General features: G+C 44.1%; 1 protein-coding gene across 1 annotated transcript in view; it reads left to right on the forward strand.

The window, feature by feature from the left end:
* The window catches only part of MGST2 (microsomal glutathione S-transferase 2), a 31,585-nt gene that overhangs the window by 317 nt on the left and 13,965 nt on the right, over positions 1-17,303 (forward strand). Inside the window, 1 exon segment of the mRNA XM_025874222.2 lies at positions 5,024-5,123. Within this exon segment, the coding sequence (XP_025730007.2) occupies positions 5,024-5,123 (100 nt within the window).

Raw genomic sequence — 17,303 nt, forward strand, 5'->3', positions numbered from 1 at the left:
TGTGTGTGTGTGTGTGTGTGTGTGTGTGTGTGTGTGTGTGTGTGTGTGTAGCAGGGGGAGGGCGGTCTGGTTTTGAGTTTCATACTTACTTCCTGGTGGCATAGGCTACTCTGGGTCATCCGCGCCTCTTTCTCTGGAGACAGAGATTTGGAACATTCCAGGAAATAGTTCTCGAAAAGGGGCCGAGGTAGGCTCTCTGAGCCGAGCGATTCTGCCACGTTTGTGGTTACAACCCACAGCCCAGTTCAGATGAGCGTTAGAAAAGCACTAGCTAACCTGATGGAAGCGGTCTATCCACACTTATTCGGAGTGTTCCAACGGAAACATCTTACCTGCTTTAGACCATGGCTGTGATTTCTTGAACCCTGATCTTTTATTTTTTTATTTTATTTTTTAAAGATTTTATTTATTTGACAGAGAGAGACATAGCGAGAGAGGGAACACACGCAGGGGGAGTGGGAGAGGGAGAAGCAGGCTTCCCACGGAGCAGGGAGCCGATGTGCGGGGCTCGATCCCAGGAGTTGGGAGGCAGACGCTTAACGACTGAGCCACCCAGGCGCCCCAACCCTGTTTTTTTTTTTTTTTTTAAGATTTTTTATTTATTCATGAGAGACGGAGAGAGAGAGAGGCAGAGGGAGAAGCAGGCTCCCAAGGAGCAGGGAGCCCGATGTGGGACTCCATCCCAGGACTCTGGGATCATGACCTGAGCCGAAGGCAGATGCTTAACCATCTGAGCCACCCAGGCGCCCAACCCTGATCTTTTTAATTAATGTTTCTTAAAAATGAACTGCCTACGGTAGGTATAATAATCAGATCAGGTTTTAAGAAATCTGCAGAAATACGAGCTTCAGGTTAGGTGATGAATTGGAAACCTTAAAACGTTCCCACTAGGATTATTGGGTATCTCAATTGCCTGGTTATGTAAAGAGCATTTGCTCCATGGGGGGGGGGTCACATTTGCTCAATTCTTACCATCTTATCTATGATATCAGCTTAACATGCTAAATGGGAAAAAGGGTCTGGACACGGGAGCAAGACTGGGAACCAACCGTGCGTATTTCTTTATTTTTCTAAGTGTGCTCCTCCCAGGAAGGGGGTGCAGAGCCAGGGTGCACAGACGGCCACAGCATGAAGGGACCACAGCTTTGGATAAAGTCCCACCCTGCATGCAATTTCAGTGTCTTGCCTAATCAGTTGTTTTGTGTATTTATGAAAATAGGATACCATGACACACCTTTTGGGGTTTGATTCACATTCTAGAGTAGAGCGGGCTGTTTATTGCCAACTAAAGCAGCACTTGGGTCTCGGGCACCCACCGTGCTGACCCACTGATTCACATACACCTCCATGGAAGCATACCAACCCTGTGTGTTTCCTCTTCCTGGTTTGGCAGGGAGCACAGGAGTGGGGCCACAGATGCCCCAGCGCCTCTGTCAGCCTCACAGAGAGGCTTCTGTTTACTGGTGGGTGCAGGGGACAGTGGGCACTGTGGCCAGAGGTCAGGGGGGTGCGTGTGGAGAGGAGAGGAGCCTGGGCCCGTGGTGCTTGGTGGTGTTAGAAAACAAAATTCAACTAAGTTGTAAAGATCTTGTTGGCTTTATTCAACGAGTCATGAATCAGGCAGCATCCCATCTAGCAGATAGAAAGGCTCTCTGGAGAACTGTACAATATGAAAGACTTACAGGCAGAAGCGGGGTTGTTTGTGGCAAAGGTCACGTTTTTTAGATAGCATTTATCTATCGGGCAGATTGCCTCACTAGTGCTAACCAGGTAATTGCAGATTGGCTGGTGTAAGATTCCACTTCTGGGAGAGGTTGAAACCGTCACTAAGTGAGGGATTAAGTCTCAGTTCCATGATACCAGCTTAGTGCAAATAACTCCGTTTTGGGCCTGTTGGCTCTTTTTTTTTTTTTTAAGATTTTATTTATTTATTCATGAGAGATGGGGGGGGAGAGAGAGAGAGAGAGAGAGAGAGAAGGAGAGAAGCAGCCTCCCAAGGAGCAGGGAGCCCGATGCGGGACTCGATCCCAGGACCCTGGGATCATGACCTGAGCCGAAGGCAGACACTTAACCGTCTGAGCCACCCAGGCGCCCGTGTTGGCTCTTTTTTAACAGTGGTAGACAGGGAACGTTTACTGACTGGGTCGGGGAGAGGGAGAAAGAGAGAAGGAGAAGACAGAACTGTTGAGTTGACACTAAGGACCAGAATTTGCTGCTTCTGCAAAAGTGTGGTGTTTATGGAGAAGGGACACCATGAACCATGGTAGAAGCAGGTCAGGGTTTGAAGACAGACAGTCTCCTATCTGTCCAGCTCACCCTCTTAGCAGCTGGGTGCCCCTGGCCAGGATATTCTGTCCTTCAATGTCCTTATCAAAGAGCATTAAGCAGGACACTGGGTGAGAAATGCCCACCAGGGTGCCTGGCCTGGGGTTGGCGCTTAGCATGGTCAGTCCCCATCCTCTGCTGCTCCCGCACAGAAAGAAGTTTCCGCAGGACTGAGAGGCAGCCACATAGTCAAGAAGCTGAGCTATGGCTGGGGCAGGGGGAGGGAGTGTCTCGATTCACTCGATTCACTCACCCCAGCATACATACATCCCTCCGGAGAAAGTGAAGAAAAGAGGAGAGACAGGCATAGCAAAAGGAGAGTATTCCCAAGTAGTTTTTAGGCGACTGGTAGGGAGGGAAATAAAATAGTGCCGTCCAGAAAAGGTAAACCAGCCTTTCCACCCTCCTCATGTGATCCCAGCGGTTCACATGCCACGGTCTCTCTAAGGCCCCTGACCTGGAAGCACAGAAAGGGGCTTCTCCTCTGGGAGACGATGGCCCAACTGAATCCTTCTTCCCGGGGCTGTGGGTGGGCTGGGGGTGGGGGGAGAATTCAGACACCCCTGCCGTTGCCAGAAGCTCGTTGCTCAAGGTTGCCGCTGCTGCAGACAGGTGCGGCCAGGTGCTACGCACAGCCAGGAGGCTTTCACATACAGCTTCATTTCGAAGCTCTGGGTTCTTGCACCATTTACCACGTGTAAATCAAGGAGCACACATCTTTCATTGTTTCCATCTTACAGATGGAAGCAAGAAGCCTTACCAAGTGTTTTCTCCAAGGCCGTGTGGCCATGGTAGCAGCAGGGTACAGAATGGCCTCCGTATTTCCCCTCTGCAGACATATCTCCTCTTTGGCTCCAGCAGGGCGCATGACTCATCGCCCCTCCCCAGAATCGTGCTGCCTCGTGAGGATTTAGCCAGGGCTGGAAACAGTGCTCAGTCCCACATTTTCCGGATCTTCACCCTGCTCTGTCTGGCTTCAGGGTGGCACTGCAGTTTGAATGAGAGACTCCAGCTAAGCATTTATACTTTAGATGTTCAGCTACAGCGTTTAAATCCTGAGCAACGGTTTATTTGTAGCAGAGAGGAAGTCAGGGGTAGGGAAGAAGCCTGCTGTGCGAGCCCTTACTTAAACCAGGCTCACTATTTACTGACTTGTCAGAGGGGAGATGGTATCGGCTCTCAGGAGGAAATGCATCACGCCTAAGACTGTCACACAAGCCAGGAACGTGGTGCGCTAAAGGAAACCAGTTTTGAAACATGAGCAAGTAGGAAATGGATATGTAGGTACTAAAACAAGTGAGACCAGAATTGTGTTGGAGAGAACTGGTAAGGAAATGAAACCAGAAGAAATAATCTAAAGGGAAGTCAAAGACCCCAGAGTTAATTATGAGGCAGAAAGAGGGTGATAAGGATAGGAGGTGAGAACATCTGACCAAGGAGGAAGCATGGGTCTGGAAGCCAGTGAGCTTTACAGGGCTGGTCATCAGATGTAAGTGACTCTGGCATTGGGCTTAGATGATCGAATGCAACAAATGTGGCCAAGGAAGGAGAACAAAGGCATAATCATTTCATAGTAGGGAAAGTGAGTCAGGCAGGGAGGCATCGTTCCCAAAAGTTTTCTTGTGATCCTCCCTCCTGGCTCTTGTCCTCTCTAGGTAGCCACTGATCTGTTTTATGTCACTATGGATTCATTTGCATTTTTGAGAATTTTATATAAGTGAAACTATACAGGACCATTCTCTTCTGATCTTGCTTCTGTCATTCAGCATAATATGTTTGAGGTTCATCCATGTTGTTTTATGTGTCAATCGTTCATTCCTTTTTACTGTCAAATTGTATTCTATTATACGGATATACCACGTATACAATTTGTTTATCCATTAGCTTGTTGACCAACATTTATGTTAGGGTTCTCCAGAGAAGCAGAACCAATACAACACACACACACACACACACACAGGCATTTATTTTAAAAAATTGGTTCATGCCATCGTGGGGGCTGGCAACTCTGAAATTTGCAGGGCGGGCTAAAGGCTGGAAATTCCAGCAAGAATTGGTGTTGCAGTATGGAGCCTGAAGGTAGTGTGGAGGCAGAATGCCTTTCTCTTTGGGGAACGTTAGTCTTTTCTCTTCAGGCCTTCAGCTGATTGGATGAGGCCCACCCACATAAGGAGGATAATCTGCTTTACTTAGAGTTTACTGATAATAAATGTTAATGACATCCAAAAAATATTTTCACAGAAACAACAAGACTGGTGTTTGACCAAACAGCTGGGCACCATGGCCTAGCGTAGTTGACACAATAAAATTAACAATTGCAGAGTTGTTCCTAATTTTTGGCTATTATGAATAAAGCTGCTATGAACATTTGTGTACAAGTTTTTGTATGGACATATGATTTAATTTCAGGGAAATAACTAGGTGTGGAGTGATTGGCTATATGGTCTATGTATGTCTAACTAAAAAAATCCATTCCAAATGGTTTTCCAAAATGATGGTACCATTTTATGTTCCCCCCAGAGTGTATGAGAATTCTGGCTGAGGCTTACCTCTCTTTTTAAATTGATATGATTTGTCTTTTTAATTTTATACATTTTAATAGGTACATAGTTGTATCTAATTATGATTTAAATTTGTGTTTTTCTAATCATTAGTGATGTGCCACATTTTAATCGTTAATCCCTCCATATACTTGCAGGTTATTTTGCTTTGCATGTAGGAAAGGCGAGATTAAAATACAAAGTCACACCCCCAGCGGTCTCTGGGTCACCAGAGTTTGAAAGAATATTTCGTGCACAGTAAGTAATGCTTCCCCCACCCTTCTGGGATCCGGGCCTAGCACATATAGAGCATTCTGATCAGGGGAAAGAGGTACAGAGAAGGTATCTCACTGGAACAAACCATGCTTCACAGCCAAACCCCTTTTCATGATCCTTGAAGCTTGAAGCATCTAGTACATGGAGTCTCTACCCACCTAGAGGGTACATTTACAGAAAAGCCTGGGATCTTAAGAAAGACTGCTATACATCTCTAAGCATGGCAGTTTGGTTAAAGAGCCCCGTGAGTACCCTGAGAGTTCGATAGCCTCCAGCTGGACTAGCTACGACATCAATTTTCTATCTTTATTTTTCCTTTCCACATGGAACAGAGGTGGGTCAGTTTTACCCTCTGCCCATGAACCATTTCCTAAAACCCCAAACCTGTAAGAATGAGAAAGCTTTCCATTTCACACATACTTGTAGTGATTTTGATCATCTTGTCTTTTCAGATGCACACAGAATGTTCCACCATAAACACCATGAATTTGGCTGCCTGCAGATGCTAGGGCTCCCTTTAGATTTCATCCCCAAAATAAGTGCTTTTAGAAACATTGCATGTGTCACCATTTATATGTCACTTGGTTCTTTTATTAATACTTGGGGATTTTTCATCTATGTCATGAGTGATGTGGGCCTATAATTTTCCTTTCTTCTATGATCTTTGTCTCACTTTTATATCAAGATTATACTAGTCTCATGGAATGAGTTAGAGAATTATTTTCTCAGAGAATTTTAATAAGACTGGGAGAGTGTGTTCCTTCAAAGCTGTTAGAATTTGCCTGTAAAATTATCTGAACTGATGTTTTCCTTATGGAAAAAATTTTAAACTATGGAATTTGATTTCCTTAATGATGATTGGATTATTCAGATTTTTATTACATCTTGAATCACTTTGGGCAAGTCATGATCCTTGAACTGACAGCATTGTTCTCTTGTCCATCTCTTTGTTTCAACAAGAATTGCACAGACTATTCCCCAGGCTTGAAAGTGTGGGATGTTAATAGAAGAGATAATTTTAAGAGGTGCCTAAACATGTTTTTTTCAACAAAATTTTATTGTGGTAAGAACATGTAACATGAGATATATCCTCTTAAAAAATTTAAATGTATAAAACATTATTGTTCGTAGAGGTACCGTGTTGTACAGCAGATCTCCAGAACTTGATCTCTTACTTGACTGAAACTTTGTGCCCAAGATACGATTTTCAGTAATGCTGAACAACATGATGAGAAACTCATTTCCATTCCAGTTGTCTTTGAATCTTTATGATTATGTCAAGTGGAAAACATTGGTTTGATGCCAGTCTGTCCCACACTTCAATATTTATTTTTATCAGAGTAATACACATGTGTGGTCTGAAAATAAAGTGAGGTTACAAGCTTGAAAGCAACAAATAACTCTCCTTACTGCCAATCCAACCCCAGAGACAACCATTGGCACCCTTCTGACTACTACTTTTGGTATTTACTTCCATATTTCTAAACATTATGCTTTCACTGCTATTTATTGATTCACAAATTTTAGACATTATCAATTAGCTTCCTTTTAAGGAAGAAAAAATTTCATGTCTCTCCACTTCCTCATTTCCTTACTTCCACCTTCCAGTACAGTTATATCACTTTATTGAGTTAAACCAATACCAATGTTTATATTATTGTAATTAACTAAGTAATGTTCAAAGCTGAGTCAAATAGTATACTGTGATTTCATCTCCTTCTTGTGAAATTTTTTGTTTTATCTGGGGTTAATGATTGCCTCTTTGTTTGCTTAGTTTCATCCTCAAATCTTTAACTGGAAATCTTCTCTTAATACATTCAAATACATTAATCTAGTAATACCATTTGTGTTTTTTCTTGGATCATTTCTGCTTGAGTCCTCAATCTTTCTGCTCCTGTCTGGAGGAGGCTTTTTAAACCTGCTACATGCTGTCATTGTGGACTTTCTGTCATTATCCCAGGAATTTTCCTCATATCCTCCTAATTTGGATTACCTGTTTTCCTGGATCTCCTATTTTCCTATTTATTGGTTTTCTCTCATTTTGGTGGAACATACCCTGCAGAAGTTTCCTGAGAGAGGATGAATAGTTGGTCAAATTTTGAGACTTTACTTTTCTAAATATGCCTTTATTCTGCCTCACAGTTGATTGATGGCTTGGTTAGGCATGCATTTCTATGTTAAAAATCCTTACCCTTAGAATTTTGAAAATATTCCTTTATTATTTTCCAGTTTCCACTGATACTGTCATGATGTTCTGTGCCATTCTAATTCCCGGTTCTTTGTTTGGAAACTGTGGAGGCTTTAGGATCTTCCCCTCATCCCAGTGTCCTAAGATGTTCTGGTGCTGTGCTTGCTTAGAGGCATTTGACTTCACTATGCTGAACCCTAGATAAGGCTTTTTTATAGCCTGAAAACGCATGTCTTTCTGTTCTAGAATTTTTTTAAAATGTCTTTTTCCCCGAATTTCCTCTTCTTCATTTTCTCTGTTCCTTTATTCTTTTTATTTGTTTTTTTATTTATTTAAAGATTTTATTTATTTATTTGACAGAGAGAGACACACACACAGCGAGAGAGGGAACACAAAGCAGGGGAAGAAGGAGAGGGAGAAGCAGGCTTCTCGCTGAGCAGGGAGCCTGATGTGGAACTCGATTCCAGGACCCTGGGATCATGACCTGTGCCGAAGGCAGATGCTTAATGACTGAGCCACCCAGGTGCCCCTGTTCTTTTATTCTTAAAACCTATATTAGTTTTATGTTGACCTCTGGATGGGTCATCTAGTTTTCTTTTATCTTTGGTTTTTCATCTTCTTGGACTTTTGTTCTTTCTGGGAAATTTCTTGAACTTCTGTTTACTAATCTTTAAAAAAAATTCAGATATCAATTTTAATTTCTAAGAATTAATTTTTATTCTTTGTTCTTCAGTTATTGCTGCTGCTATTAAATTATCCCCTTTTTGTTTTATGGATACAGTTTAATCTCTTATATCTGAAGATTTTAATGATAATATTTTTAAAAAAATTTTTGTATCATTTCTGTTTTTTCCAAGTTCCTTATTTGTCGATTTTAGCCTCTGTCTTTCATTTTTATTTATTATTTGCCTATTAAGTATCTATTGAGCACCTCTATATGCCTGGCACTGTTCCAGTAGCTTATCAGTGAAAAAATTAGACAAAGATCCTTGCCCTCTTGAAGTTTACCTTACAGTCAAAGAAGACAGAAAGTAAACAGGTAATATTATAAGAAAATACTATATTATGCAAGAGGTGGTAAGTGTTAAGAAAAAGGAGAGCATTGTAAGGGGGCAGAGGGGTGGGTTGCTATTTAGGGTGGTCAGCGTGGACCCCACTGAGAAGGTGACCCCTGAGCAAAGGCTTGAAGCAGGTAAAGAGTTAGCCATGTGAACATGCAGAGGAAACCCTCTTGAGGCCGAGGGACTAGCCAGTGCAAAGACCCTCAGTGGGAATGTGCCTGGTGGGTTAGCAAGGAAGTCAGTGTGGCTGAGAGAAGGAGCTGACAAAGTGGTAGGAGGTAAAGTCAGAAAGGTAGTGGATGGATCATGTAGGGCCTTAAAAGCTGTTGTAAGGACTTTGGCTTTTCTCTGAGTGAAACGGAAAGTCATTATTAGGTTTTGAGCAGAAGAGTAATACGATCTTATATTTTAAAAGGATCACGTGGTCTGCTTTGCTGAGAACAGTCTACATGGAGGCATTGGTAGAAGCAGGAAATTCAGTTAGGAGGCTAACTTGAACCAGGGAAGTAGCAGTAGACATGGTGAGAAATGGTCAGATTCTGGATATGTTTTGAGGATAAAGCCAAGAAAATTTCCTGACATAATAAATACGGAGTGTGAGAAGCGTCAAGAACGACCTAAAAGATTTGGCCCAAGCATCCCAAGAGACAACAGAGAGAGACAACAGAAAGAGAGAAGGCAGCAGGAGGAGCAGTTCTGGGAGGAAGACCGGGAGGTTCTGTTTGACATGTTGTGTCCGAGATGTGACTTAATGCTACAGCTAAGGAGAGGCTGTAAGCATTGTCATTCACTAAGCTACTTGGATCCTTTCTTGTCGCGTCAGAAACAGCCTAGTACATTGTTTACACATCTGAGTAGAGAGATAGCAGGCAGGTGGATATACGAATCTGCATTTCAGTAGAGAGATCTGAGCTGGAAATATAAATTCAAGAGTCACTGGCACACGAAGATGATTTAGAACCACAAGAATGGAAGAAATCTCTCTTTTTTGGAAGAACTCTTTAAGGGAGTGGGTGTAGGTAAAGGAGAGAAGAGGAGCAAGGACTGAATCAGCCTTAGAGGTCAAGAAGACAAGGGTCCAGCAAAGGGATCTGAGCAACGGAGATCTTAGAAGCTTTACTCAAATGCCAGTGGTTCTTGATTGGCTATCTGTGCCAATTTAATAAAGAGTATCAGAAAATGAATTGGAAGCTCTGTGTGCATGGGTGGGGCTTACCGAGTGGGCAGCTTCACCAAGGGGTGATTGATCAGCAGCAGCTTTTTTTTTTTTTTGCACAGCCCCAAATGTCAGTATCGGTAGGTTATCTTTCTGGGACCATTTGGTTTCTCTAGAGAAAACCCTTAAGCCCCCTGTGGGGACAGGCAAGAATAGGGTGAGGGAGGAGGATGTGTATAATAGGTCTCACTTCTAGAAACCTGAAAGTGTGGTGGGTGAAGGAAGGAAGGTTCTTCCACTACACGTATGCAGGTGTGCACAGTTTTCAGTACAGAATTTTATCCCTACCCTCCATTATTTCTGAACCCCCCCCTTGCGACTCTCTGGTTCGGGTTTAGACAACAGACCTCCCATCTCCTGGGATAGGGAAGTAGGGATGGGGCTCGGAGGTGGAGGGGAGCTAAAGCACTCCTTATTATAGTCTGTCAACCAGTTCTTCCCTTTCAGCCTTTGGCCTCAAAGGTACCCGGAGTCCCTAGTTCCTGAGCCTCTTGGGGTTCTGGGATGAGCAGGATCTTAGTCTTCATTGGTCCTTCCTTCTGTAGGCACTGAGCCTTCATCTGTCCGCACTCTGTCAGCTCAGCTCCTGTTCCCCTGAGTGCTGTCCTTCCACAGAAATTTGCTAACATCTCTTCCACTGCTGTGTCTGCTCCCACTCTCTTTGTTCTTGATGACTTTATATCTATTTTTTTCCTTTACTGGCATTTCAGTGAGGTTTCAGGAGGGAGAAGAAATAAGCATGGGTTCAGTCTGTCATGTTTAGCACGGAGTCCTCGTGATGTGTTCTCAACACCTCTTGAACATCCATTCTCCTATTCGACAGAGGGAGGGTCTCATGCTCCGAGCCTTCAGCAATCAACAGCATCTAATGAGAACTTGGTAAATTTTGTTCTCATGGGATTTATTTTTATACTTTATTTAGAAAGTGATATTCTTTTTCTACTCATAAAATTTCATTCTCCCTAAATTAAGTAAAAAAAAATATAGTTGATTTATAGAAAAATAGTGTTATATGGTGATGCTAAAATTTTGACAGTGATATATTAATACTTGAAGTTTGGGAGACACTGTACTATTTATACAAGTCATCACGGAAGGAAATTCCACATCTTCCTACCTTGTCTTCTGTCATCTAAGAACTTTCTGTTGGGGGGTGTTGGGCTTCTGGCATGCTCAATCTTTGGGCTGCTTCTGGTTCCATTTGTTCTTATACTTTCCACAAATTTGATTTCTTTCAAGTTATTGCTCTCTCTCTTTTTTTAAGATTTATATATTTATTTGAGAGAGAGAGAGAGCGAGCGGGGGTGGAAGTGAGGAAGAGGAGAAGCAGGCGGAGAAGAGGAGGGAGGGGGAAAGAATCCCAAGCAGACTCTGTGCTGAGCACAGAGCCCGTCTCGGGGCTCAGTCTCACAACCCTGAGATCATGACCTGAGCTGAAACCAAGAGTCGGACACTTAACTGACTGAGCCACCCAGGCACCCCCTGTCTCTTCTCTTCTATAGCTGGACACCATTTTGGGAAATATATCTCTTAAGTTTTTGTTTATAAGAAAAAGTATAGACACCTAATTTCCTTGTTAGAAGTGTTTTGTTTGTTCTATTTGATTAATCATGGCAGAATGAAGAGGGGTTAAAAAATAATGGCCAATAATTAGGGCAGAGGGAGTGAGGAGTCATAAAATACCCTTAAGAACATAGTAGTAGTTGTCCTGGGTTCTCTCTGAAGGGTGTGTGGGGATGGCCTATTCACTTCCCTGAATTTCTTCTTAGAAGTTCCATAGCACCAGACCAAATCTTTTTTTTTTTTTTAAAGGTTTTATTTATTTATTTGAGAGAAAGAGAATGAGAGATAGAGAGCACGAGAGGGAAGAGGGTCAGAGGGAGAAGCAGACTCCCCGCCGAGCAGGGAGCCCGATGCGGGACTCGATCCCGGAACTCCAGGATCACGACCTGGGCCGAAAGCAGTCGCTTAACCAACTGAGCCACCCAGGCTCCCAGCACCAGACCAAATCTTGGCTTAGACTATAAGGTTTAGGTAAATCAGGCCAAATCAGATTGAATTCTTTGCTAGTGAAGCCATTTTGATTTTATCTGAGGTAGTTAGGGCGGGATCCCCTGGGATAACCAGGTCATTCCAAAGCCTACTTGGCTATTGTCTTCAAGGGTAGGCTCTCTTGAGCTCTGCAAATCCCTGAGAGGAAATGCACTTTCTTTTCTGGCTCTCCTGAACCAAAGCATTGAGTCCTTCAGCCTCTCTTGAAGGTCTCATGATCGTGGCTAGATCAGAAATGCTGTCTTTTCCCCTACTCTTTTTTCCTTCTGCTTTGTCCTCAGTATGGCCGAGAGGCCTGGTGTTAGGACTAATCCTATCTCTAAGTGGAAACTGACATCTCCTAACAATCACTTTGAGGTCCCTCTGACCACCACGGAAGTAACCTATTTCCTGTCTCGAGCTCACCTCAGGTTGGATATTCATTTGCCAAGCAGAGGTGATTATTGTGGGACCCAGTTTACCCGTATTACCAGCCCAGGGCCTCTTCCCCATTCAGTTCCTGTTTCCTTCCTATAGAGAGGGTCTTAGAGAGGACTTCTCTAGAGTTTTGCAGTCTTTTGCCAGAATCCATTTTTAAACTTGTGAACAAAGCAACTGTAGTTTCAACAAGGGCCATTCCTTCATGTTCTTGTTAAGCTTAGGAAATTTTATCTAGTCTAATTTGAGTACCTTGATCCCTTTAGATTGAAGGCTTTTATAAATCTAAAAAGTAGATCCAAGTAATACCTTGATCTTGTTGCAATTTAAGTACATTCCCTCTGATTCTATTCTCACCAGAAGAGAAGAATAGCCGCTAATGACCCCCTCTTTTTCACACAGTTGGGGACCGTTATTAAGTATCTTTCATCTCTGTATTTTGAGGCTAGGTAGTAATAATTCTTCAGCTTTTTTCCCCCAATCATTAAAAAATTTTGGTTGTTCTCTTTAGACTAAGATTTTTCGTATTATTTCTAAACCTGAAGCCTAGAATATATGTAGTGTCCCAACAATGTTTTCATTAGTGCTGGGTAGGATAGAAGAATTTCCTCTCGCTTAGTTCTTTGAATGCACCTCTATTTGCTTGATACTGAATTATTCAGTTCCTGTTCCAGAATTAGCCTGTCACAAGTAAACCCAGTCGTCGTGAATCTGGGCGTTCTTTAGAAATATTACTCTCTTCTTATGCTGCTATAGCTGTAAATTTTTTGTTTTTGCTGTTTCACTTACTTTTTGTAGTTACTTTGAATTCAGATCGTGAAATTTAGAGATTAAAACTAGTGGCTCTAATGTATGTCTAGAAACTATGGAGAAAGGAAAATTCACAGGGAAAAGTTTTCAGGTATTGTGCAACACTGGGATTATAAGTAATGTGGACCACCTATTTTTGTAGTAAGTACAAATAAGTTAAAAAGAGACAGTAAACATAGCCCCATTTTTCTTATAAGAGCACCCATCTTAGATATGATATTAGCTGAAAGCCTAAGGTGTACTTATCCACTGAGTTAGAAAGGGCTAGGGGTCCCCGGGGTGAGAGAATGACTCTGAACGATGAGCTCTTCAAACTGCAGCAACCTCCTCCGCAAACCATCTGTATTAAGTCAGCTCGGGCTGCTGGAACAAAATACCACACACCGGGTGGCTTAAACAACAGACATTTGTTTTCTCACACTTCTGGAGACCAGAAGATCAAGATCTTGATCTAAGATCAAGGTTCTGGCTGCTTGGATTTCTGGTGAGAGCTCTCTTCTTTTCGCTTGCAGATGGCTGCTTTCTTGCCACCTCCTCCCTTGGCCTTTCCTTGGTGTGTGCACGCAAGGACAGAGAAGGGGCTGGGCAGAGTGAGTCTGGGGGGTGTCGGAGAGCTCTCTGGTGTCTCTTCTTATAAGGACACCGATCCCATTAGATCAGGGTCCCACCCTTCTGACCCCATTTAACCTTAATTACTTTCTTACTCCACCTACGGCCACACTGGAGGTTAAGCCTTCAACATTTGAATTTTGAGGCTCACCAACAGTCAGTCCATGCCACCACCAAATAGCTCTGTCACCCAAGCTGGCCGAGTCTCAGGTGGTGGGGGGACGAGAAGCAGCAGGAATGTGGACGAGCTGCGAGCCTCACTCTCTTATCTGCTCATCCTGGTGCTTAGCAGCAGCACTCCTGAATGGGGGTTCGATCCTGCCCTCCTACCAATGGTGGCAGCTGCCCTCTGGTGTTCCCACACAAGGGTTGCTCGACAAGGAGCAATTCAGATAGTTAAGAATCTATATAGAAAGATTAGCTCCAGCACCTTTCATCTGTGAACCTTTGCTGAGCATATTAACCTGTTGCTCTGACCCTCAACCAGTGTAATAATCGAAAAGACTTTCGAGGGTCAAAAGCCAGCAGACTGAGGCTGGGTCATCTGCTAATAGAGCAAGCCGCTCGTGGCGGTGGGCAGGCCACTGCTTCCGACTGAGTCACCCGAACAGAAGGATAAAGAAAAAGGAGCAAACAAAAACTCAAAAGAGGAAAACCTCCTAAGAAGCTTCCTTTAAGTGGCCTTGTCTGTTTTTATTTCTTAAACATGTTCTACTGCTAGAAAGGTATTCTACCTAATCAGGTTTTCCCCTTGGGTACCTGGTTCACATTTTCTATGAACAAGAGTGTCATACATAGTCTCCTGTTGTGCTTTTATTAGAAATCTACCAAATAGCAGAGCTGTTCAGAAGAGTTTAAGGGCAGAGTTCTTCCAAGTGACGCGTCCATGCTGAGGGTGCACTAAGTAATCTGCTGTGAGGGCGAGGAAATTTGGGAGCTTCTATTTATATTTGCTCTTAAAGTCTCATTCTTTAATATCTATTTTGTGTGTGTTTTATCATGTAGATGATACTCTTTTCCAGTTGATTCTATGAGCTGTGCTAATGGATCAACCCTATATTCCCAGTGGTTTAACACGACGGAAGTTTATATCCTGGTCATGTAGGGTCCCATATGGGGGTTCCTGGTGGAGTGGCCTTCCACATGGCCATTTAGAGGCCAATGCTCCGTCCATCTAAGGGGTCTGTCCCCATCCATGTCCTCAGAGCTCTCTCTGCTCAACCAGTGTGTGGGGGAAGGGAGCTTGGCACACCCGCTTCTTAACCATTTGGCTCAGAAGTGACATATTTTACTTTCTCTTTCCATTGGCAGGAAATGGCCCCGCCCAAATCCAGGACGGCCCAGAATCTAATCCCTGGCTGGGCCCCTACTGCACAGCACAAACTTTTGAGGCCAGCTAGCTACCTCTGCTACATATAGGAGGACATATGTTTGTTTGTTTTTAATGGGGTTATGCAACCATGAGAACTATACAATCAGCAAAATTTGGAGACCAGTGTTTTTAGGAACTGCCCCGCTTGGCTGTCAGGCCACAGTTTGATTCTTTTTTCCAAAATGAGGTGAACTGAGCAACACAGTTCATGCTGAGACAGGGTCAGACGGTACTTAGTTTGGGACTGCCCTCACTACTGCCGGCCCTTGGGTCCAAGTGGGACTCTGCGGTGGCCATGAGTCCGGGGCCCCACAGCCAGGCTCCATTGGCGTTGGGGATGAAACCTGAGGCATTTCAGCAGCTTTAACGAGTCAATCTCCATAGGCTCCTTCAGGCCATCCTTTCTGGTGACCAGCTCTTTCTGGTTTGCCTAAGGCTTTCCTACTCAAAGTTCTGTGTCCCAGGAAACCCTAGGACAAACCGAGATAATGTATCTGGGACTGTCCTGGTTATAAAATTCAAAGTCCCATGTTCAGTCTAGGGCAAACTAGGAAGATTGGTCACCCTACTGTCTTTCTAGCAGACTCTTCCTGTTATTGTCCCTGGGTAGACTTTGAGGCATATGGTGACATCTGCCTATAACAAAGGAAAAGCTTCTCCCCTAATCATTTTATGGGGAACTTAAATATCAAAAGAGCACAGGATTACTGAGCACAGAGGGCTCTGTGGGGGAAGAGTAGACAGACACGTTTCCCTCAGTGTGGGCATGCAGGAAAGGGGACAGTCCATCAGTGGCCATAATCAGCTACCCCCTCTCTTCCATGTGAAGGAAAATGGGCACAGCCGCTTCCATTTGGAAGACTGTTTCCTGGTGCATTTGGAGACTTTGCCTGAGGATCACCTGTCGTAGGGGAACAGAAGATACCTGCTTTCGTGTCCAAAAGAGACCAGAAATGATTTTCATTTTAGTTTTCTTGTCAGTGTAACTGTAATTAGTCACCAATAGGATTGTTAAGAACACATTTTCCGAGTTTGGTCCCCTTGAGTTAAACAACGTTTGTGGACAACTCGCTGTGAACAAGCTGTCTTGGGACACGTCCAAGCATGAACCACTTAACTGTGGTGGCAGAAAGACATGGTCGCATGCTAGGGGGGGCGGGGGGGGCGGGAAGGGGACCTACTGCACAGGTAGAATGGGATGCAAGGTATGTCAAGACCAAGCAATACCTGGTATTCTCAGCAGGCAACTAGAGAGAAGACCATCTGCAAATAGCCAGGCCCCAGGGCTGGCCGTCAGAGATGATTTTCCATCTCTGAGAGATGATACTAAGACAGGGACAGAGCCTCCTTTCAGAGGGACTAGGGCTTAAGGCAGGTGAGCAAAAGTGGGGCTAGGAGCAAAGGATAATGAGCACCACTAAGAGCTGAGGCCAGGGTGGGACCAACAGTGACTGTCTACAAGGGACAGAGGGACAGCAGAACTGCCCAAATGCTCTAGGCTCCGCCCACCCACAGGGAGCACAAATGCACTTACAGACGCACCCTTGCCTGAATCTCAATGGCTTCTAAGCATCCCTGCTGACTCAGGACCTCAGCAGCCCCTCCCCCTGTCTTCTGGGTCACTTCCCAGAGCCCCAGGGGAGGCCCACAGGGACACAGGCCCTGCTGGCAAGCCCTTGAAGAGAGGGATCCTGCCACTGTCCTGCTAGAGTCCTCCCCCAAGTCCTGTGGATGCAAGCCCCATTAGCTTCCAGAGCTAGGGGTTTTGGGGGCCAGCCTTCAAGCAGAAGTCTTAAAAGTCTTGCCTCCACTGTAGGAGTCACTCAGTTGGCTTTTGGGTTCTTTTTTTTTTTTTTTTAATGTAGTGTTCCATGATTCATTGTTTGTGCATAACACCCAGTGCTCCACGCAGAATGTGCCCTCTTTAATACCCATCACCAGGCTAACCCATCCCCCCACCCCCCTCCCCTCTAGAACCCTCAGTTTGTTTTTCAGAGTCCATCATCTCTCATGGTTCGTCTCCCCCTCCGACTTACTCCCCCTCCTACTTCCCCTCCTGCTAACTTCTTTTTTTTTTCTTAACATATATTGCACTATTTGTTGCAGAAGTACAGATCTGTGATTCAACAGTCTTGCACAATTCACAGCGCTCACCTTAGCACATACCCTCCCCAATGTCTATCACCCAGCCACCCCATCCCTCCCACCCCCAACCACTCCAGTAACACTCAGTTTGTTTCCTGAGATTAAGAATTCCTCATATCAGTGAGGTCATGTGATACATGTCTTTCTCTGATTGACTTATTTCACTCAGCATAACACCCTCCAGTTCCATCCACGTCGTTGCAAATGGCAAGATCTCATTCCTTTTGATGGCTGCATAATATTCCATTGTGTATATATACCACATCTTCTTTATCCATTCATCTGTCGATGG

Source organism: Callorhinus ursinus, unplaced genomic scaffold (genome assembly GCF_003265705.2).
Source record: "Callorhinus ursinus isolate GAN/ISIS: 27379988/994484 unplaced genomic scaffold, GSC_fseal_2.0 scaffold4, whole genome shotgun sequence".
Lineage (NCBI taxonomy): Eukaryota > Metazoa > Chordata > Mammalia > Carnivora > Otariidae > Callorhinus > Callorhinus ursinus.